Below are 24,015 nucleotides of genomic sequence, written 5' to 3' on the forward strand. Positions count from 1 at the left end.
TCGGGGCAGCTTTTGTCTGTAGATTTATGGGGACCTTTACAATAAAAACATTTAGTTTCGCAAGGGGGGTGCTCCTCTAAATCAGATTTTTTTTCCTCACCACATGTGAAGCACCTTTCTTTGCCTTTACAGTTAGTGCGGGTATGACCATACCGTAAACATCTAAAGCACTGCGTTACAGGGGAGATGTATATAGAAATGGATCTTTCCAGTCTGTAGATATTTAGGGATTTGGGAAGACAAACACCTTTAAATGTAATAAGAACCGAGCCAGTGGGTTCATATGTTATATCTTTGTCTTTAATTATTTTTCGGTTTAATCTTTTAACCTCCAGAATTTCTATGCCGGTATCAGTTTTAGAACATTCTAATATTTCTTTTTCGCCTATTTCTATGTCAATTTGCCTGACTAACCCTTTACAAGTCACAAAGTTAAATGGAATATAGATTTTATAGCCCTTATTTAACGGGGTTTTGTTTTTAACAAAATTATTTGCAGACAGGAAATTAATGAATTCTACAGAGATTCTGTTTAAGCCTTTATTTTTAATTTTTTTAACGTCTGTCAGATTTAGGTTAAAAATGTCTCTAGCAATTTTAATATTATTAAATTTGCCTACATTAAAACCCACTTTTTCGGTGGATTCTAAATAGACAAGAAATGGGCCAGTATCATTTTTAGAATAAAAAACTGGTTCTTTTTCAAGGTCGTTTTTTTTAGTATTTGAAGCCTCTATTGAAATACTACAAACATCAACATTGCCATTATCTATAGCGTCACATTCTTTTGGCATTGTTGCCATGGGCTGGGGGGGGCCGCCCCCCCCTGCTTCACTCATAATACTTTAACTTTAAGCAATGTAATTGGAAATAAGCATGCACAAAATGGAAATTTTTAAGCCAAAAAGCAAATAAAAGCAAGCTAGTATGTAGAAAGCTTTAACCACTTAGAGTAAGCTCAACTTACCTTTTACACGCACACAAAAAGAAAATAAATTAGTAAGACAAGATCGAAACACAGCCTCCAAAAATATAATGTACCCCGTCTCGCGATCGCAAGCCGAATGTTTGGTCAAAGGAACTTGTTTGAAATAACTGAAGAATCATAACCTCAAAAAACTCCCCCACCTGTTTGTAGCCCCACCGCTGTCGTCATGACGTCAGACACAATTTTATTTCTGCTCCTGTCCTCGTAAGGATTGTTGTTGAAAAGGAAATATAATAAAAAAAAATATAAAATAAAATAATGTTAATGGAAACCGTTACAGCGAGCGTGGACTAACAAATTAATCGCTGACAACCGAGATTCACTGCGTTCGTCATGTAGAAATTGGAACGCAGCTGAATACGCAGACATTGGACTTGGAACTGTAGCCACGACCTTATTTTCCTAAATTTATTTTGTTTAAAAGTGTATAGTTTGATTTTATTTTTAATTAAGTTATTTGTGGTTTAGGCTGTTAACCAGAGAATCTTGGAATACCCATTTTAAAAGGCGAACTCGTTTTCCGATACCAGTGAATTGTAAGTACGAATTTGTTTTTGTTATTTTATTAGAAGTGTATTTTTATGTACAAAATACTTATTTTTTAATAGTTGTGTAACAAATCGTTAATAATATAAAACAAGAATGTTAGTTTAGAATGTGTCACATTTAATAAATCCTTTAAGGTGGCATGACACAAAACAGTAGGGAACCCAGATACCAGGAATAAGGGTTTAGTCTAATTTCAATTTCATATACTTGATGGGGTAATAGGAACCAAAAGTCCTAAAACAAAACAATCTATTAATAAAAGTTAAACAAATATTAACATTCATATTGACACTGTCGACAAAAAGTCCAAACTATCCAACAAAGTTAAAAATTTATTAAAATGTTATCATTAACAAAAATAGGTGCTAAAGTTCAAAGATTATTGACATTGCTATTGAATCATTACAAAAGTTATGTTATTTCAGTTCAAGAGAAGATACAATAAATTGGTGCATTTTTAGTAAAATTAAATGCTCTAAGCCCGAGATAGAATTTAATGTGGTTTTTAGTATTTCTAGGTGGAAAAAATAAATTTAAGTCAACATAGTAGTTCAGGTACATCAATTAAATTATTGCACAAATTAAGTAGAAACTTTTAGCTGCTAGTTGATTGTTTATGAGATGAAAGGTTAAATATTAATATTCATATTGACATTGTCAAAAAAAGTCCAAACTATCCAACAAAGTTAAAAATTTATTAAAATGTTATCATTAACAAAAATAGGTGCTAAAGTTCAAAGATTGTAGATTGTAGATTGAGAAGGGAGTCATTTTGGCTAATCCGCTGCTCAGCACTGCTACCTGTGAGATATTTTGTGCATAACTCTACTTGTCTTAGTTTGTCTCAAAAAGTCTTAGACTTCTGCCGTACAAAGCTAGATTTTTGGGAGGTAGTTGTCCCACTTCTTGAGGTGTTGGTTGTACCCCTTCCAGGTACTTGAGCCTCTTGCAGAGTTGAGTCGGGCATTCACAGAGCAGGTGTTCTGCTGTTTCTGTTGCATTGCTGCAGAATCTACATTGATCGTCCTCTGTTATACCTATTGCCTTTAGGTGATATTTCACTAAGCAATGACCGGTTAGGAGTCCGACTGCTGTTCTGATGTCTGATCTGTTCATGTCTAGGAGCTGTTCAGCTCTTTTTCTAGAAGTGGTTATAAACTTTTTTGCCTGTCTTAGTCCTGGTGCTCTTCTCCAGTGCGACAGCAATTGTTCTTTTTCCCACCTGTTTAGGTCTTTGGTGATGTGGGTCTTCATTAAACCACAGTATGGCCAAAGTTTACTGAATAAAATACAAGTTGCTTCACTCGGCTCCACGCGCCGAATTACCTATTCACCGCCCCTCACTTCATTTGCCGGGCGGCGCTCCTACAATCGAATCTGTTGGGTTACACAGTGAGTAGAGTTTAAATCGTTTTGATGTGCGAGCGTTTTATTACTAGTTGTACCGGGTGGACTCAGTGGAATGGCAAATTATTATAATCTATTATATTAAAATGTCGACTTATTGTTCGGTAGACAGTTATTTTACAAAGCGTGGAAGTGGTTTAATGTTTTTTAGTTGTCCGAAAAATTAAAATAGGTAAGTACATTGGAATTAGTTGTTTATTAAATTCATGATTGCATTCCTAGTTATTTTATGATCTGGTTCCTGTTTCTTTTTTTAAATTAATATAAAAAATGGATTATAGGTGCCAACTCTGGAAAGGTATTTTGGGATTTACTGGCGAACATAGATATGCCGATCTTACTCCGGAACAATGTTATAAAAGGGTTAATATCTGTAGCTTGCATTTTGCGGAGAGCAGTTTTATGTCCACTTCAAATCAACGTTTTAGACCCGATGCAATTCCTACATTGTTCCTGACCAGAGCATCGACAAGTATGTTTTATGTTTTCTTCTAATTTAAGCACTTATAATGGCAATATGTATTATAGAAGGTACCTTTTAATATTTGCAATTTTTTGGTGTATAGGGAAATCAGAATTATTTACAAATTTACGTACTATTTTTCCAGACACAGATAATTCATTGTAAGTCACACATTAAGGAAGGAATTCAGTGACGCTTCCGTGCAAACTGACACTCCGATGCAGGTTAATGTTTCTGTCCAGGCGGATGTATGTAATAATACAGGTAAGTGAAAGAATCGGCACTGTGAACTTTTTTATAATATGCAAAACAATTACACTTGCACTATACTTAAATGTTTTACTTAAAGTACAATAAAAATTAAGAAAAACCTAGTAATTTAATAATGAATACGAGGCTACCCCTATAATAGTTTTTTAGGTCCTGAGTAAAAAAATCTATATTTTTTGTTAGATTTTATTACTTCAGTTTGGGTAAAGTTCAATAAATTCCAAAAAACATTACCTTTAATTTTTTTAAATTATTTTGATCTTGTTTTGAGTTAAATTTTAATTTTGTATTAAAACAGGTATCGTATATCCAAAATAAATTTTACTTTCAAGATAAGTTCTGTCAAACGTCAATGAAGATTTCGGCAATGACTCCAAGAAAAATTCAATTAAGAAAAGAAATTAAAAACTCTGGAAAAGGAAGACTCTCACGCAAAAAGCTCCCTGGAAGTAGGAGTTACTTTGGAGGATGTTCAAAAATTCCTAGATGACAACTACCGAGCAGATTTTTGTGTATTCCTTAAGAATCAGCTATCTCTTCTGAACAAGTCTTCACGGGGAAGCAGGTACATAAATGAATATAAACAATTTGCTATGAGTTTATACCTTGTTGGACCAAAAGCCTATAAAAAAATGTCATCCGTTTGTCGTTTGCCGTCAAGTCCAAGTCCACTCTTCAACGTTTCACAAAAAACTGGCCAATAAATCCAGGATTTAATGATTTTACACAGACAGATTTTAACAGAATTGAAATCGCGTTTTTTAAATGACAAAGCAAAAGACTGTTTTTTATGTATAGATGAGATGTCCATTAAGTCACATCTATATTACAATATCTCAAGTGACAAGGTAGTTGGTTTCCAGGAAGGTTTGAGAGAAAACACTACAGATATTGCCAGCAACGTTTTGGTTCTAATGGCCCGGGGTATTGCAACCAGTTGGAAGCAGCCTATCACATAATTTTTCCATAAATTATCTCCAAATTCAGATGAACTTAAAAATATTTTATTTGAATCAGTTCGAAAAAATAAATTCAACAGGTTTAAATGTCCTAGGCGTGGTTTCTGACCAAGGCTCAAATTTTTATAAACTAGTCAAAACTACTTTACATTTTTCTGAGGAAAATCCGCGGTTTTTAGTTGATGACAAAGAACTTGTATATATGTCTGACGTCGCACATTTGTTAAAATCAACGAGGAATAATTTTTTTAAGTACAATTTTGTAATTAACAAAGGAGCAACAAATAAGAGTTATTTGGAAACCATGTATAATTATGATAAAATGAAACAGTATAGACTTGCTCCAAGACTATCTAGCGAGCACATTTTTCCAAATAACTTTCAGAAAATGAAGGTTAAATTAGCGACACAGATATTTAGTCACTCTGCATTGCATACTTATATTGATTTTAAAATTCTTCCAGAGGCAGCAAAAGTTACTGCAGATTTCATTGAAAAAATGAATAGATTATTTGATATTCTAAATTCGAGTACTCTGCAAAATTTCAATGCTTTCATGGGAAATGAAAAACAAATTTTATTTTTAAGAGAAATGGACAACTTATTAAAAAACTTAAACGTTATAAATGTTAATGGGAAAAATATGACAAAACAACTTAAATTTATTTTTGGTTGGCGGCTGTCTATTATTGCTATTTTGATATCATTTGAGACTTTGCAGGGTAAGGGATATAAATATCTGTTTACCAGAAATCTAAATCAAGATTGCTTAGAAAACTTTTTCGGGCAAATCAGGAATTGTACTGGAAATGTGAGAAATCCAACTCCCATACAGTTTTGCCGGGCTTTTAACAAAATTTGGGCTGGTTATGAATGAAACATTACGTTTTTTACTTATAATGTCTTTGGTAATGCTATTATTAGTCTGACAAAATAACAAAAACGTCAAAAAGTGTAGTAATCAATCATTTAAAATTCAAACATGTCATTACTTAGTAGTTATGTCTATCTTTAGTTGTTAAGTTTAGGAACAGTAATATATGCATTTTTTCACACAAACTTTTGACTTTGATTTAAAAATAAATCCTAATGAAACCAGTCGTACCAAAACAACCTTTAATAAGATACCTAAGTACCTAATTATTAACAAAAAAAATTTAACCATTTAGTTCTTGAATTAGGTAAACTTTGATAATGTAAAATTTATTTAGTTTGGTGGTTATAAAAACAAATAATTTATAGTATTATCAATTTACATATTTTTCCCAAGTAGGTACATTAAATAATAATTTTATTCCAGATAATAAAGTTATTATAAAATCGTGCTCCTTCTTCCCCTACAGTTCGAATTAGACGAAACTCGTAAAATAATAGCTATCTTTTACCAGAATTCCCCTTTACATTTTTTGCTAGTTCCCCGTCGGCGAGGAGCTCGGCGGCCTGCCTTTGAGATCGAAAGATAAAAGGTTTTTCGCCGAGTGAAGCAACTTGTATTTTATTCAGTAAACTTTGGTATGGCTCTGGACCATAGTATGGTGTTTGAGCCCCTTTTTTTGCAAGGCGATCGGCTTCTTCGTTCCCCTCTAGGTGGCCAGGTAGCCACATTAGTGTTACTTGATTCTTTGTTGTAAGGCGCTTTAGGGTTTGTTTGCACTCCCAGACTAGCTTTGAATCACATTTAAAAGCTTTCAGGGCCTTTAGAGCAGCTTGGCTGTCTGATAGTATAAATATGTGTTTTCTTTGGAGGCCTTGGTTGATGCACTCTTCTGCACATATGTCTATGGCAAGCACTTCAGCTTGAAAGATGTTAGGGTATTTGCCCAGTGACTTTGAGATCTTAATGTTAGGGCCTGACACGCCCAGTCCTGCTCCTTCTGTTAGTTTGTCTGTGTACCATTAGTTTGTCTGTGTTCACCGTCTGTGTACCATAGCGATGCATTGTCGGCTTTTGGTACTTCTTTTTTCTCCCATGATTGACGATCATCTATGATCACTTCGAATGGAATTTCTAGATCCAGCATGGCCGTTATGTGGTCACATGGTTTGCTGGCATTTTCCAGTTTAATTTCTTCGAGGATGCGCAGGTGACCACTTAAATCCCCAGGCTTGAATTTGCCGGTTTGGAAAAGCCTGTGAGCACTGTTAATTGGTTCTTTTTTCACGCTTATGTGAAGTGGAGGCATGTTTAGCAGTGTCTCTAAGGCTGTGGTAGGACAAGTAGACATTGCCCCGGTTATTCCTAGACATATCAGCCTTTGGCCTTTGTTTAATTTGGTCTGTGCGGTTGTTTGTTTGGTCTTCGGCCACCATACCAGCGAAGCGTATGTGATGATGGGCTTAATGACTGTTTGGTAGATCCAGTATACCATTTTCGGTTTTAGCCCCCATGTCTTGCCAACGAGTTTGCGGCATGTCCAGATTGCCACTATGGCTTTGGAAATGGTCTTGTCTAGATGATTGTTCCAAGTTAGTTTGTGGTCCAAGGTAACCCCCAGGTATTTCACCTCGTTAGAAAATGTTAGCTGAGTTCCGTTTAATAAAGGTGCTCTGAGTTCTAGCTTCCTTCTTCTGGTAAACGGCACTAAAATTGTTTTTCTAGGATTTAAAGATAATCCTTCAGTTTCGCCCCAGTTTTGTATAGTATTTAGGGCACTTTGCATTCGACTCGATATTACGCCCTCGTGCTTGCCCCTTACTATTACTACCAGGTCATCTGCGTAGCCTAGAACTGTGAATCCGGATCTACTTAATATGTTAAGAATTTTGTTTACTACTAATGTCCACAGTAGAGGTGACAGAACCCATCCTTGGGGACATCCTTTTACTGTGGTTACTGTTGCTGTCGCTCCATTTATTTCTGCTGTGATGGAGCGGTGCTTGAGCATTGATCCTGTCCACTTTACGATGGGGCCACTCCCCAGTCTTGCAAGGCTTTTGTTATGGACAGGTGTGAGGTATTGTCGAATGCTCCCTCTATGTCAATGAATGCAGTAAGAGCAATTTATTTGCAGTCGTTTGACTTTTCTATGTCTCTTACGAGGCAGTGCAGTGCACTTATTGTAGATTTGCCTGCTTGGTAGGCAAATTGTCTAGAATGGAGCGGTGTTCTAGAAAGAGTTACGCTTCTTATGTATTGGTCGATTGCTTTCTCCATTGTTTTTAGAAGAAAGGAGGTTAGACTAATCGGGCGATATGATTTTGCTTCGTTTTCAGGACGACGCCCCGTTTTTGGTATGAATATTACATTAGCCTCTCTCCAAGCTAGTGGTACGTGTCCTAAAATGAGGCTGGCTTTAAAGATTTTTTATAGGTGTACTTTTAGTATCTCATAGCCTCTTTGTAGCAGAGCTGGGAAAATTCCATCTTTGCCTGGAGATTTGTAGGGCTTAAAGCTTTCGATTGCCCATTTGATTCTGTTAGTTGTGAGGATTTTGCTTGCCAGCCTTTTAGTTCTCCCGTTTGGGTTTTGGAGCCCTTCGTTTTGGAGGTTTGACTGGTTCTGGTTATCTTCAATAATCTGCGATCCCGAGAAGTGAGTCTGAAGAAGTACCTCTAGGCTTTCTTTTTGATCGTTACAGTATTCACCGCTTGGCTTTTTTAGTAGACCAATTCCGTTCGAATGATTTTTTGAAAGGATTTTTTGCAGACGTTGTGCTGGGGCTAAGTTCAAAGATTATTGACATTGCTATTGAATCATTACAAAACTTAATGTTATTTCAGTTCAAGAGAAGATACAATAAATTGGTGCATTTTTAGTTAAATTAATTGCTCTAAGCCCGAGATAGAATTTAATGTGGTTTTTAGTATTTCTAGGTGGAAAAAATAAATTTAAGTCGGCATAGTAGTTTAGGTACATCAATTAAATTATTGCACAAATTAAGTAGAAACTTCTAGCTGCTAGTCGATTGTTTATGAGATGAAAGGTTAAATTTCTAAATCAAACCAAAAAAGGCTTTATTGTTTATACAACAAACAAAAGACAAAATTGAATGAATAACACTAACAAACTCAAATCGCTTAAGCATGTAAAAAAATTATTAATTGTGATAAAACTCATTAAAAAGAACAAAATGTGCTGCTTAAAACAGTATTTTCATATTACTCAAAAATGTTATTTTCTTCAAATAAACTATACTAATAAATATTAATAATTTATTAATAAAAATTTAGTTGTACAGAATTATCCGAACACATTTAAATTATAAAAAAATTGCAGTTTTTTAATCCTGAACACCAATCGTAACTTTGCATTTACAGTCAACAACATATCAGCAAATGTTATATAAAAGATCTGATGAGTCTTATGTATTTTCAATTATCTTTAATATACTTTTATTAGGTATAAATTATTTCAATCAATCCTGGCACCTACATCAGATATTAAATTCTTAGGCATTCAAATAGATAATAAACTAAAATTTCGCCAACATACTGAACAACTGGGTAGAAAATTTGAAAACATTGTTGGTAATTCAAATAAATGGTTTGAAGCATTTTTTGATAAAGTGACTCCCCCCCTCCCCCAGCAGTCAGCCGAGAGGTGCAAAAAAACTATTTTGAGTACCCAAAAAACCATTTCCTGTGCAAACCTTTTAGCATGAATGAACTTGACAGTTCAGTAAAAAACACTCAAAGAACACAGTTCCCGGATTTGAGAACATTCAATATATAATGGTCTCATACCTACCTAAGAATGCAAAACAAGTTATGTTAGACATACTTAATGATATTTATTTAAATAGATGGGAAATCGAGGAGTTTCAAAAGGTAATTGTTGTTCCGATCCAAATGCCAGGCAAGGACTCTGATGTAGGCCAATAAAAAATCCCTTCTCTTTTGTATTTTAAAGACATTAGAAAGACTTATTAAAAATTGGTTTGAATATTGGTTAAAAAATTCTCTTACCTTATAATCTTTTAATAATTATTTTTATAAAAAGTATTTGTATATGTACCATTTTATTAAACAATATTTTATGTATTGATTACAGAACTGGGATTGATGGTTTTGGCAACCCATCGGCATGTCTCAAAAAGCACGAGTTATCAACTTATATAAAACTGTGAGTCTTAGATTAGTATTTCTTAAAAGTCCAATATCTAATACAATTCTGAGCACAAAAAAAAAATTGTTTGCAAGCAATTTTTAATCGATAAAATTGATATGCCAAATATCATAGCATGAGGCTCAACAGCACAAGTTGAACTAATGTATAACTTGCAGTATTTGATAAATAATTTGACAATCACTTACGGAAAGTGTGCGAAGTAGTGCAACCAATCGCTACATCTGGGAAATGCATTCTTGTTCTTCAAGTCAAAAAGTCCAATATTGCATTATTGTTAGGGTCAATTGGGGTAATTGTGGACGATATTTAATGTTTTGACTTGCTAAACGATTTTCACGCATTATGTTATATATGTAAACGAAAGGGCTACTTTAATCCTAAATAAAACAAAGTTCCTTAAAACACCCGTAATTTAGCCAACTTGACAACTATCGAATATGCTTCTTATAATAAGTGCGCGCGAAGACTGGCTGAACGCGGTACCCCGCCGTTCCAGGCCCCCGTGTTCCCCTCGACACAAGCTCTGCTTTGCTGAGCTTGCAAAGAACGTGGCCCTGGTCTCGGATCTGGTGGTGTTTACATTAATCCGCTTACACGGCCATAGTGTTCTTGGAGCGTCCTCGCTCCTACAAAAAATTTGTAGTTCCACCTAGAATTACAAAATTCGGCAACAGATTTTTTTTGTTGACAAAAGTTTTATCAAATTTTTGAAATTTTTTATTCTCTTGCATGTCATTTTTTTTTAAATGTAACTCACAATGTTACTGTCACATTCTAGTGGGGTTGCCACTATTTTTTTTTTAATACTTTTGGCACAGTAGGATTGCTACTAACATCTTTGTTTACTTTTTACCCAAGATGGTACTGCCATCTTACCATGAGGCCGTGAGGCGTAGTGGTACTGCCACTACCCTTTATATATTTTTTTTTATAAACCAAGATGGGATTGCCATCTTTTGTCACAAGACGTAGTGGGATTGCCACCATTTTTTTTTTTTTTTTTTTTTTTTTTTTTTAACCAAGATGGAATTGCCATCTATCTAGGTCTAGCCATTAGGCTTAGTGGGATCGCCAATACCCTACTTCTTTTTACAAGAAAATACAAATATCTTGCTTTAACAAAAAAATGTTTTTTTTTTTTAAACAAAATAATACCAACAAAATATAATTTTTTTAAAACCAATTAAATTGAAAATAATTTACAATTTAACAACTTTATTAAACAACAACAAACATGATAAGCAAATAAACAGAATAGTAAATAAATTACTACTCACATTTTGTTTTATTCCGCTGGAGAAGGCCACCGCCTCAGCTGTTCATGAGCGGCTACGGTTGTCCTATGCCCTTGTTTGGATAAAACATGTCTTTCATTTGGAAGAATATGTCTTACAGTGTATGATCCTTTATATTTCAATTTTAATTTTCCGCCACCAGCCAACTGCGAATCTTTAACAACAACATCATCAGCAACATTAAACAATTTGGTACCATAACGTTTTATATCAAATTGTTGAGCTTGCTGCTTTGCTCGATTTGTTATTTTAACTCGAGCAGCCGCCACGGCCTTGTCAGGGTCAATAAATGTGTCATTAGGTTGCGAGTCACCCAAGAACTGTTTAGTAGCTCTTAATCTGGGATTTATTCCAAGTTGAAGTACTGCAGGGGCGTACCCAGTTGTTGCATGAATTGTGGCATTTAAATTGTCTTCTATTGCAGGCAATATGGATGTTCATTGTTTTTAATTTTTTTCTGTTAATGTGGAACGTAACAGATTAAAAAGCGTACGCATAGTTCGCTCTACTTGTCCATTTCCACGAGGCATGCCAGTTGCAATATGATGACACTGAACTTTATGTTTACTTAAAAAGTTTTTAAAGGTCATGGAGGTAAAGGCAGTGGCTCTATCAGCAATAATCCGTTTGGGTGCACCTAATTCTTTAAATACTGCAAACTATGCACGAACTGAGTCTTTTGTCGTTTTCTTGGGAATCGGCTGTAATCGGCAAAATTTTGAAAAAGCATCAATAATAACCAGAATATAGGTGCATCCTTTTGACCTTACAAGTGGACCTGCATGATCAATATGCCAGGTATGAAGAATATCATCCGGTTTTTCACCATCTAACCAAAATCCAGCTCGACGACCGGTATGAGATTTTCCCAGAACACATGCTCGATAGTTTTTAATATACTTTTTCAAGCTTGTCCCATTTTAGGCCAAAATAAATCTTCTCGCATTTTGGCGATACATTTATCCCATCCAATATGTGAAGACTCATCATGATATAGTCTCATTGTTAACAAACGCGCAGCAAAGGGAACAAAACACTTAGGCTTTAATTTAGTAACCACTACATTATCTTTTACTGTAAAGTCCGGATCAGCCTCTGGATTTACAAAAATTTCACGACAAAAATCATCGTTTATTTGAAACTCTTGAAGAGTTTTAATGTTTGATACTTTCTCCGGACTCAGAGTTTTTAAAGCACACTTTTTCAACACACACTCATCATTTCGCGGATTTCGACTTAAATAGTCCACATGAGCCATTTTATTACCTGGTCTATATCCAATAGAAAAATCATAGTCTTGTAATTTCACCCACCAACGTGCAACCCGGGGATGTAAGCCTTTCTTCAAGGCCGTTGCTCGGACTGAGTTGCAATCAGTGTAAACAACAAAATGAATACCATACAAATAAACACGAAAATGTTCCACAGCTTCCACTATAGCAAGTGTCTCGAGATCGTATGAATGATATCTCGATTCATAGTCTGTAGTCCGTCGACTAAAATAGGCAACCGGTCTACAAACACCATCCTCTTTTTGAAAAAGCACAGCACCCAATTCAACCGTGCTTGCATCAGTATGAAGTTCACATTGTAATGCTGGATTAAACATACGTAAAACAGGCGACTCAGTAAGTTTATTTAAAATTAATTGCTTAAGAGGCCATTGCTTGCATTCGATGCGGGCAGCGTTTTTTGGGGGGGTCGGGCGGTATACAAATTCAATCTATTAGTGGGCGGTGGCCCTAACTAGTGTCACGTGCTTTCAATGCCAATCGGAAGATGATTTCGCTTCGTTGACGCGTGACCTTGATGTTGCCGGACTCAGGAATATTTTGTGGCCCTGTGATTATTTAAAATAGGTTTGAGCAATATTCAGTTTATGCATTTGGGGTGATTTAGATTTTAGTCAATGTTTGTAGGATTGCCGCGGGTCGGTTATACCTAGTTCTTATATTTTTGTTTTTCGGCTTTAGCATAATATTTTTAATTTTAATAATAAATTGGTAATTGGCGTACCAAGGTTTTAAGGTTTAGGGTTAGGTATTACGTATTTAATATTACATGGGTTGTTAAAACATCCAAGACTTGCTATGAGTTGTGGTAGATGTTAATTTAGAACAATTTTTTTTTAAGGTTTTAGGTGCTGTAAAGTGCAATGTACATTGCAATATTTTAAGATTCTTTTTCTAGATTTGCTAGATTTTTTTACGGAATAATATTTAGATTATAGCAAGCTAGAGTTTCCGTATACAGGCCGCGGTTCTTACGTCTTAAATTAATTATACAAGAAAAATCAATAAAGATTAAACTGAAAAAGGTGAGCAGCATTAAATATTAATTATTAGTACTTTTTAAAACGTATTACTTTTTGATTGAGATAATAAAAATATCGAAATCGAATATGCCTTAATTAAAGGTAAAATAAACAATATACAGTATGAGCATTAAAAAAAGTTAAAAGTTTAAAAAAATATGAAAAAAGGTTTAGTTTGTTACCGTTTTGTTTTCATCAATTTGCTTTTTATGTTATAAATCCTTTATAACGAAATAGTACGGAGTGTTTTTTATTAAAAAAATACATATACCTACCCATTTCTAATCATTTATTTGAAACAATTCAAAAAAAAAAACAAAAGCCTATATGTTGTTAATATTATAGTGATGAAAATAGGCAAAAAAGTTTTTACTAATATGTGTCTTAAACGTCTTAGATTTTGAACTACAGGGTGGTAAAGCTGTAGGAAAAAGACTTTTTTTAGTAAGTTTGATATTCATTTACTCCTAAGAATCTTAAATTAAAAAGAATTATTTTTTCACTAAAATAAAAAATAGAATGATAACTATATTAATACATTACATAGTAGAAATAGGGCAATGCAGACAAAATAATTTAGTTTACCGCGTACCGTTTTCTTTTCCAAAAATAGTTAGTTAAAAGCTCAGAAGGAAAAACTTGCAGTAAAGAAATACAAGGAATATGTCACGGAATTCTGTCGCAATATTAAAAAACCACGCAGTATTAAAAATGATAAAAACCAATTTATTTTACTTATAGAATATATAATATATTATTAACAAATATATTAAAAAAGATATAAATATATATAGTTTTTTTTTCTACTTTTAACACAGCTCTGCGTTTTTTTTCTATATCTTAAATTAGATAAAAATTATATCCTAATTAATAAAATATTATGCTATAATAATAAAAATAATATCAATATTTACAACCATTTTATACCAGTAGGGCGTTATATCAAATAAGTTTTAAAATAATGAAAAAGTTCCGGATAAATAACTAATTTTTTTAGAAAGAGTTATAGTTTGGTCTCACGACGACAGTACCTTTTTGACCTAATGTCTGGCGTTTGACCTGACGAGTTGCGTAAATAATTTTTAAATTTCTTCAGTTGGAACTGGAATGATGAAAAATGAATGTAAACAAATTGTTATATCTTCTAAAAAGTTACTTTCTATATATTATTTTTGAATGATATTAATAAATTCTGTAATGGATATAGATTCAGGAACATTTTTCCATATAGTGTTTACAGCATTTACAAATTGTAATAAATAATGCTTGTCCATTCATTGGAACTTGCCTCAATATCATTGTGATATAAAAAACTTTTAGGTTGTAAATAATAAAATAGTTTTGGGGGCTCTTGTCATGTCAAAAGTCAATAACTTAAGAATAAGATCGATTTTTTGAAATTTTTAAATTAACTTTTGAATTCTTTAATTCAGTCAAAATCCGAAATGTAAGTGCGTCATGGTGGGCCCCTAGCGCTTGGGATACGTATCTGCATAGGTTTTATGAAATTTTACGAAATAATTTATTCAATCTGAAAAATGTTGTCTTAGATTAATAAAACAAAAAAAGCAAAAATATCACTTTTTAGAGTTAATGGTTAATAATAATTTTTTATTTGCCAAAAGAAAATGCTGAATATGTAACGTAGAAAATTATTTATTTTTAAGATCTTTTTTTTGTGTTTCCAATTTCTTACAATTCAATCTTTCCAATTCTTTAACTATATAGTCTGGATCCTTAATTTTTAATCCTCTGGTATGCCTAGGATCAATAATTTCTGGTAGCAAACAATTTAAATAGAATTTTTCCAGATGAGGCAACGTTTTATTTAAAAAAAAAAACCATTTTAAATTTTTACCTCTATACATATAACTTCTTTTAAAGTCCAGACCGCAAAGTAACATATTTCCTTTTTTGCTATATTCAGTTGACCTTAAACCTGATAAAAATAATTATGATTTTCTTTTAAACTGTATGTTCCACCTTCGATTTTTATATAAGTTATTAAGTTTTTTTCTATTGTGTCATTAATAAAAAAGTTCCGAGCAGAGTAGGGACATTTAATCTCTAGTAGAAAACCAGTTTTTTTTTCAAATCCATCTGGTGAAGCACCAAGATAAATGGAAAATCGCTATTAATTATAAGCCCACAATTTGCAATTTGAAAATTAAACTTTGCTTCTAACTCTTGTTTTGCACGTTATTCATTATTCTTGCCCCAAGAAGTTGCTTTAGAACATATCTCTTGGTATAAAATACCTTTAACTGTGCACGAACAACTTGTGGAAAGTCGCATTTTGCATATTTTTCCGAAGTTAGAGGCTGTTAACAGTCTTCTCCTTTGTTGCTGCCACTCTACAGAATCTGACTCTAGTGCTGAATCTGAAGTCTAGTGCGCTGTTCTATTTTTTGAAAGTCTGACTCAGATTTGCTTAAAGAAAGCAGGAATTTTTTTTTTAAATCGTGGAATAACTTGTCATATAAATCAGGCTTCTGACAAGATTCTCCGTAGTGAGGATCGGGCTGAGTTAGTTCACGAACTGTAAAGTCTAGCAGTCTTTTTGGTGTGATTTTTTTTTCCCGCTTATTTTTCCTCTGCTTCTCTATCTCAAGTCTTTTAATATTTTGTCCAGGGCTGTAACCTCCACTTAAATGCTTGTGTATGCAATATAAGGGTCTTTTTAAATTTGTCGAAACAACCGCGGAATAACACCGGTCCTGGTAAATTTGCCTCATGGTGTAATTGATTCTTTTACCCCGAAGTCTTTGAGCAATGATTGAGTTAAATTGCTCCACGATGTTGGTGGGTACATTTTCCAGTAAACTTCTGGAATGTCGTACAAGATATCTGGCTGCCTCCATTAATTTTTCATCGATACCCAATAGATGAAAATCAGCCATATAATTATTGACATCACTTTCAGTTTTTGTGCAAAAATACTTAATTTTTGAGCAATATTTATGTTCACCAAATATATGACTTACACTATTACAAATATCATCCCTAAGGTTTTTAATTTTGTCTTCAGCAGTAATATTATTTTCGTTTCGTCTATATTGTACAGCCTTAACAATAGCCATTCTGCAACGTAGTATATTGTTGCTGAAAACAATTTTTAAGCTTCCAGGAATACCTCTTGATTTAGAAATATTCTTTAGTTTGTTACAATAGTGCCGGAGCAAATGATTTGTACATTCTATTTTCTGTACAGTACATGTTTCATAAGATCTACTATCCAGAATTTTTTTATAGTAGCTACTATCGCCATCTGCAATCATTTTATTATATATAAGGTTATACATTTTAATGCTGGCACAAAATCCTTCAGCAATAACGCTTGCTTCCATCGCAGTTGACGTAGAACTCCAGTTTTTATAACAAGTATTTCAATTATAAACAATATTATTTATGTATTTCAATTGTATTTCATACATGTATTTCAATAACAAGCAGTTCGCGACCTAATAGCATATTAGGCAAATGGGGATAGAGCTATTTTTTCCAGCTCAGCGCCGCATGCTTTGAGGCTTACAAAAAATATAAATTCATTGATATTAAAATTAGATATACGCGACAGTATACAAAAAACTTCCACAAAAAAACACTTACCAAATAAATACTAATAACTAAATGAAAATAGTATACCAAATTATATAAAATACATAATATAAAGAAGAAAATACAGCCAGATCAAAAGCCGGCTCTGGTCGCCCCACCATAAGGCAAGGAGGCGGGCGCCGAGAAAATGCACGTGGATCGGCGACACTAAATTCCAAATATATTCGAATTAAATAATTTCAGGAAGGGCTCAGTAGTGCCGTAATTTCATTGTCTAAATTTCATAAAAATAGGTAATGTTTGGTACCAATGTAAAGATAAAACATAAAGCTATGTCTCTATTGAAGCCGTTTTTGGATTTAGGCCTTCAACATTACAGAATTAATTTTTGAAAATAGGGTTCAAATTTAATTATTTTACCAGCCGATTTCTCAAATTCAAAAACAAAAATCAAAATTCTGATTCAACAGAGACATGACAAATATGTCTTTTTATTGAATAGTTTTTAAATTATACTTTTAGCTTAAACCGTTCAGAAAATATACCGGATATTCAAAGCATTATAAAGCCCATATATATTTTGGCGAGTGGTGGCCTCTTAATGAACATATTTCTGTTCCTAACACATGTCAAAACACTGAAATCTGTATCCTACAAAAAACTACAACTACTAACTACTGTAACCAAGTTCACCTAAATCCGGTAGGTAATAAAATACGTAAAATTTAAGCACTCGTCCAAAATCTCAACTAATGATGTAAAACAAAACAACATTAATCAGCAGCAACAACTATTCAGCCATATTGATATTCACGTGTTCATGTTGAGCAAGGATTGCACTGTTGCCGTATTTAATTATAATTTTAGAAATACTAGAGAATTGGACACAAGCTATCCCGTATTTTTGCATTCATTTAGACGGAGTTGGAAGAATGTTTTCTCTTGACTGCTCTGATAATTAAATACATTTAGCATTGCGAAAGATTAGTATTGTGGCGCCACCTTAGCTCACCTTTTATAAAGGAAGAGAGAGACAACGAAATACAATATATACAGATTAAAGAGAGCAACAACAATAGGATAAAAATTTCTATCTAGTTGCACGTCTCTTTGGTTCTCTCTGCTGGAAGGTTTCGGGCTTCGGCGGTGTCCGCTGCTTCGAGTATATTGTCACAACGTTGCCAGACCTACCAGGATATATAATTCCTATAGGCGAAGTTAGAATGATCATGTCTGTATATCTTTTAGATTGAATATGCTTTATTGCCAGAGTCTGCGTCATAAATACACCTTTTAAGCGCTCTAGAAATTATGTAACTTTTAAAGTAGGACTTAAATTGTCTTGTTATTATTTTTAATAATTAGGCATAATTCTGCAGTCTTATTCATTTTAATTATTTTTTTACAGCTTCTTCATCTGGGCAAGGATTGGCCGGCGGGTTATCCCTATTTCAGGAACAAAGCCCATAATGCTTTTCTAAAAAACAAAGATGAAACGGACTCTAAGAACATTGAAAAACTAATTAAACATGGAGAATTCGTTTGTAAGGAGATTGAAGCTTTATACATGTTAAAGAAATATCGCGCCCTAAAAAGGCGTTATTATGATAGTTAATAACTTAATTGTATATTAGAAATATACGTTAGAATTTATTTAGAATAAATATATATTTATACTTAAAAAAAAAACATTGAATGATAAATTTGCTGCCATTTCAGGCCTTTAGCATTGAATCGTCTAAAAGTAATTTATTTTGTTTACTCACTTACCTAATTTTACTTGAGTTGCAAAAGTAAGTTCTTCCAGGTCATTGTCTCTTCTCAAAGTTTCCGTTTTTCTTCTCTTGGTTCTTTTACTCGAATCATAGAATTTTGTTTTTGGACGGTCAACTCTTTGAGAGGACGAGCTCAGAGGTTTAGGAAGTGAAATGATTCCATTCAGCCATCCTTTGTTATTCTTTTCGAATTTATCCCATATAGCATGTGACTTTTTCCATTTTGATACAATTTCAGACTTCAACCGACGAATTTCTCGTTTTACTTTTATTTCATCCTCATCAGAAAATGGTCCAAAGTTAAGGATGTATCCTTCCAGATTTTTGCATTTTTCTGTTATATTAACATCTTCTGACTCCCTGACAAATGTAAATAGCATCCTACGTGTCATATTTCGAAAGCCAGATGCAGCTAAAACATGAAAAAATCACGAAATGCCACATTTCATATTTTCGATATTTTGAGATGTCCTCCTCCCTCCTTTAAGGCGTTAGTTCAAAAAGTTGAAAAAAGTGGACATTTATTTTTTGTACCATAGAAGGCAATTCCTAATCAAGAGCGGCACCCTTTAGAGGTTTTAACCCTGGAAAAAGATCTAGGGCTTTTCCCTACACCTTTTTTTATTCCCTATTACCCTATAGCAGCCTCACTATAGGTTTACAGGCAAGGGTGGCTTGGCCGTAATAGGTTGAGTAGAGAACCACTTGATTGTAGAATTCAATACTGGTTTATTCACAAAAATTAACAACTATTTATATCAGTCTTAAGATAACAATTCGAGGTAATTATACAAATCAAGGTGAGCATTGTAATCATAATTTTAACTATTTACTAATTTCGACCTTGCGAACTTATAGCAAACGTGAGCTTAAAATCCATCGCAAACACCTTGACCGGCTAATATAAACAACAATTTTATATAAATATGTATGAATATTTAAAACTACCAAAAAATGTAAAATATTTAAAAAATGTCGTTTAGACATATTCCCCGCTCTCTCTGCTTTCTGCTGGAGGAATGTTTAAGGGTCGGAGTTCTACCATCTCGGTCTCTCTGGTCTTATGTCTGGGTTCTCGTTGCTTGTATTGTCTAATTTTAATAACCCATAGGAATACGCAAGGCACTAGGATGATGATCAGTATAGTACAGCCCCCTGCAGTATAGGAGTGGAGTGTGACCTTCTTCCATATCTTGTCTTCCAGCTGCTGGTCTAGTCGCTGCTCGTCAATCGAAAGGTTAGTCAGGTCATCTGATACCTTGAACACGGCTTCTCTCGAAAAACTGCTGATTGTGTTTGTTTCTGTATGGTGTAGGTCGCTGACATTAATAAATGTTGATGTTTTTGTATAACTAGAAACAACAGGCACGGTATCAAATCGGTTTGCAATTATATTATTTTGTTTTGTTTTTAGAATGCATGCTTCGGTTAATTGAATTATACCAGTGGTGTTTAATACCATTTCTTCTCGTATGCCATTGCACGTGATTGCGATGCTTATGGGATTTGGAGAGATAAACATCCATGTATTTGGAGTAAAAAGCTGTTTCCAAATAGTCGTGTAGAGGTTATGTTTTGTTATGTTGCAAGAATTCCCTTGATGTCGTTGATATATTTCGTCAATGACGTAATTTGGACTGGCGTCTATGTTCCTAACTGTTGTCGGCGAACATAAATAATGGCTGCTTCGATGTATACATGCTGTTAACTCATTGTGTGATAGCTCAAAGTATTGTTAATTGTTGTAGTCTACAGCCAAAATGTCATTAGGTATGTCCAGAGACCAGTAGGAATTATTTTCAACGTGTAGAGCTGTAGGATATACCTTCAGGAGGTTGAAATCGGAAATATCTTCAATGGCAAAATGTGTAAAAATTTTTGCCCATTGTCTTTCCTCTTCTTGTAGCGATGTCTTTATGGGTACCTGCCTTATTTTTAAGTGAGATGGTAATTTTTCGTTGGCTTTCTGAAGAATTTTGTGTACATGGGCTGGTGATAAGATGGTGAAAATCGATCCTTGTTCAAATAGTATCTTGAACAGTATTAAATAGTAGCCACTTATTTCAGCTATGAAATTTGATGCCAGCTGATAGACCATAAGGATATGAATATTACCTTCATTACTGTCTATTATGCGCTCATACCCTTTCATCTTATTGATGATTTCCATACTTTGGCTTATTTTCTCTTGGAATCGATTGATGTGCTGCTCCATTTTTACTTCTGTATCATTGATCTGCGCGATAGATAGGTATGGTGTTTGGAAGTTTGAATTAGTTCTTCTTGATTCGACTGTAAGCTGTCGATGTCCCTATAAACTTCATCATTTACTCCAAAAACCGATGTTAGGAATTGGCCAAAAAGTCCTCTTCTTTTGCGGCGAACTCCAAATAATCCAGTGTTAAACAACTCTATCTCTTTTTCTTTATCTAGAAGATGGTGTGCCAATGTTTGACAGTTGGTTGCTGTTGAAAGTTGTTTTGCTTCCTCACATAGGCTTTCGAATCGACTTATTACTTGTGAGACCTTTTTACTGTCATCATCAATTCGACTTTTGTTGATATTGAGTTGAAGCCTAAATTCTCCTCTTTCGATTCTGGATGTTCCCAAATGCTCGATAAATAGGCCTTTCGCGGGTTGCTTGATTGCATAGTTTGCTGTCCCACTTGTTGGCATAAAAATGGTGAAACATAGCAGGATGTTTAATAGCGTAATTTCATGTTTTGGATGTCGGCTACGCTGAAATTTTGGGTCGTTCCTTGATGTTGTTACATTGCTTTTTACTGTCTCTGCGGGTTGATGATAGTCTTGTTCCTTTTCGCATGGTAACGGGATTAATTTTGTTACTGCCCTTTTTGTTTCCGTATTTCCTTTTCGGAGGGTGACTACTCGAACTTTGTTGTTATCACTTGGGTGCACTTTGGTTATTTTCGCTAATGGCCATCTTGCTGGGTTAATGTTGTCTTCTTTGATAAGCACTACTGTCCCTATTTTCAGATTCTCTTTGTCTTCTTTCCATTTGTATCGCATTTGTAGTCTACTTAGGTATTCTGTTGACCATACTTTCCAGAAGTCCTTCTTCATTTTTTGAATTAACTTCCATCTCTGAAACATAGAACCATTTATGTCTGTCTCTGACCATGCAAATGGGCCTACTAGTGGCCTTCCAATTAAAAAATGACCTGGCGTGAGTATTGTCTCATTGTCTGTAGCGTCATTTATTGCATACAGTGGCTGAGAGTTCAGGCACGCTTCAATTTGATATACTTCAAATGTTAATGTCGTTTCTCCAATGATTCTTCGTAGGTGGTGTTTTGTTGATTTAACCCCAGCTTCCCACAGTCCTCCAAAGTGTGGTGAGGAGGGTGGAATAAAATGCCATTTTGTCCCTGTGGTGCTAATTGCGTCTTGTACTTCTTGTGTTTCAGTTATTTTTAGTACTTCGTCTTCTATGTGATTTGCTGCTCCGACAAACGTGGCTCCATTATCACTGTATATGTCTGTGCATTGTCCTCTTCGTGAAATGAATCTTCTATATGCTGCCAGGAAAGTCTCTGTGGTCATGTCACTTACTATTTCAATATGAATTGCCTTGGTTGCCATGCACACAAAAATCGCTATGTATCCCTTGTACGATTTATGACCTCTTCCTTTTGTTGTTCGGATGAATATGGGGCCTGCGTAGTCGATTCCAGTATGAGAAAACGGGGGTGATGGTGTGACTCTTCCTTTCAGTAGATCTCCCATTATTTGTTGTGCTGCTTGCTGCTTATATCTGATACATTTTATGCATTTGTTTATCATTGTTGCAATTGTCCGTGCAATGTTTTCTCATGGGCATCTCTTATGATGAGTTTTGTTAGATGGCTATTTCTGGGCAATATGATTGGATGTTTTTGATCGATTAGTATATTAGCATTCTTGAGTCTTCCTCCTACACGCATTATTCCATTTTGATCCAATATTGGGTATAGGTTTTGTAATTTGCTTCTTTTGTCAATTCTTTTACGTTGCTTAAGTATTTTGGTTTCTTCTGACGGCTTCTAATGTCGATTCTAGTTCTGCTGAACTTAGATTTCCTTTTGGAGAGTCTTTTTTCATTCTTCTACATACCGAAAGAACTCGTAGCATTTTAGTCAATGACGAAAAACGGCTCCAATCCTCCCCTTGTGTAGTTATACATGCTTGATGACAGTTGATCTTCTTTAGTCCTTCGTCAATTTCGGGGATTTCACTGTTTATAGGCCATTCTTCTCGGTTGCACAGCCAATTCGGTCCTTTCCACCATAATTTTGATTCTCTTAGAGCGGTAATTACCATGCCTCTTGATATTACGTCAGCTGGATTATCTTGAGATTTGACATGGTTCCACTTCTGCGCTGGTATTAGTTTCACAATTTCGGAGACTCGGTTGGCGACGAAAGTGTTGTCATCTTGTAGTATCTCCTTTAATCCAGCCTTGTGTGATCATTGAATCTGTCCAGGCATAGACTTCTTTGCATTCTATTTTTAGGGCCTTTTTTGTTTTGTCCATTAATTTAGCGAGTAGTACGGCAGCACATAGTTCTAGTTTTGGAAGGTTAGTCCGGTTTCTTGCTGGAGCCACTTTGGATTTGGCCTGTAGCATAGTAATATTAATCTCATTTCCACTTTTCGTTATACTGTACATTACTGCACCGTATGCTTTTTCGGACGCATCGCAGAATCCCACCAGATTAATTTCTTGGTTGTCGTATTGGATCCATCTTGGAATTCTGATTTTTGAAATGCTGGTTGTTTCTTCTTGAAATTTTTGCCACTTCTTGTAGGGTTCTCCTTCGACAATGTCATCCCATGCTAATTTTTGAAGCCACAGATCCTGAATGATTAGTTTTGCTCGAATGGTAAAGGGTGCTAACCATCCTAATGGGTCAAATATCTTCGCGATTTCTGACAGCATCTGCCTTTTAGTATTGCTGGTTCTTGTTATTGCATTGACTTTAAAATGGAAGCTATCATCAGCTGAACTCCATAATATTCCTAGTGATTTCTTGACTTCTTCTTCACCAATTTCAACAGTGCTCTTTTCTTTTAGCTCTTCTGGGATTTCTTATAGAAGATCTTTGGAATTGCTGGACCATTTTCTCAGTGTAAAATTACCGGATTTTAGTAATTTTATTAGTTCATTTTGAAGTTCATGTGCTTTTGTGACACTGTTAGCACCCGAAAGTACGTCATCAACATAAAAGTCTTCCAGGATAATTTTCGATGCTTTTTTAAAGCTTCTTTGTTCATCTTGAGCTAGTTGGTGAAGAGTTCTTATGGCTAAGAATGGTGCCGGGCCTGTTCCGTATGTTACTGTGGTTAATCGGAATTCCTGTAGTGGTTCA

The 24,015-nt window shown here is 34.5% G+C and overlaps 1 protein-coding gene across 2 annotated transcripts; it reads left to right on the forward strand.

The window, feature by feature from the left end:
- The first annotated feature begins 1,212 nt into the window (after positions 1-1,212).
- On the forward strand, positions 1,213-18,560 carry LOC126747400 (electron transfer flavoprotein regulatory factor 1). Of its 2 annotated transcripts, none has more exons than XM_050455985.1 (3): positions 1,213-1,524; positions 9,627-9,698; positions 18,280-18,560. In XM_050455985.1, exons 2-3 carry the CDS (start codon positions 9,660-9,662, stop codon positions 18,484-18,486), a joined length of 246 nt encoding a protein of 81 aa, XP_050311942.1. In that variant the 5' UTR covers positions 1,213-1,524; positions 9,627-9,659; the 3' UTR covers positions 18,487-18,560. The 2 variants fall into 2 exon arrangements, with proteins under 2 accessions (XP_050311942.1, XP_050311943.1); XM_050455986.1 differs by lacking the exon at positions 1,213-1,524 and adding an exon at positions 1,957-2,092.
- The last annotated feature ends 5,455 nt before the right edge of the window (positions 18,561-24,015 follow it).

Source organism: Anthonomus grandis, chromosome 19, assembly GCF_022605725.1.
Source record: "Anthonomus grandis grandis chromosome 19, icAntGran1.3, whole genome shotgun sequence".
NCBI lineage: Eukaryota > Metazoa > Arthropoda > Insecta > Coleoptera > Curculionidae > Anthonomus > Anthonomus grandis.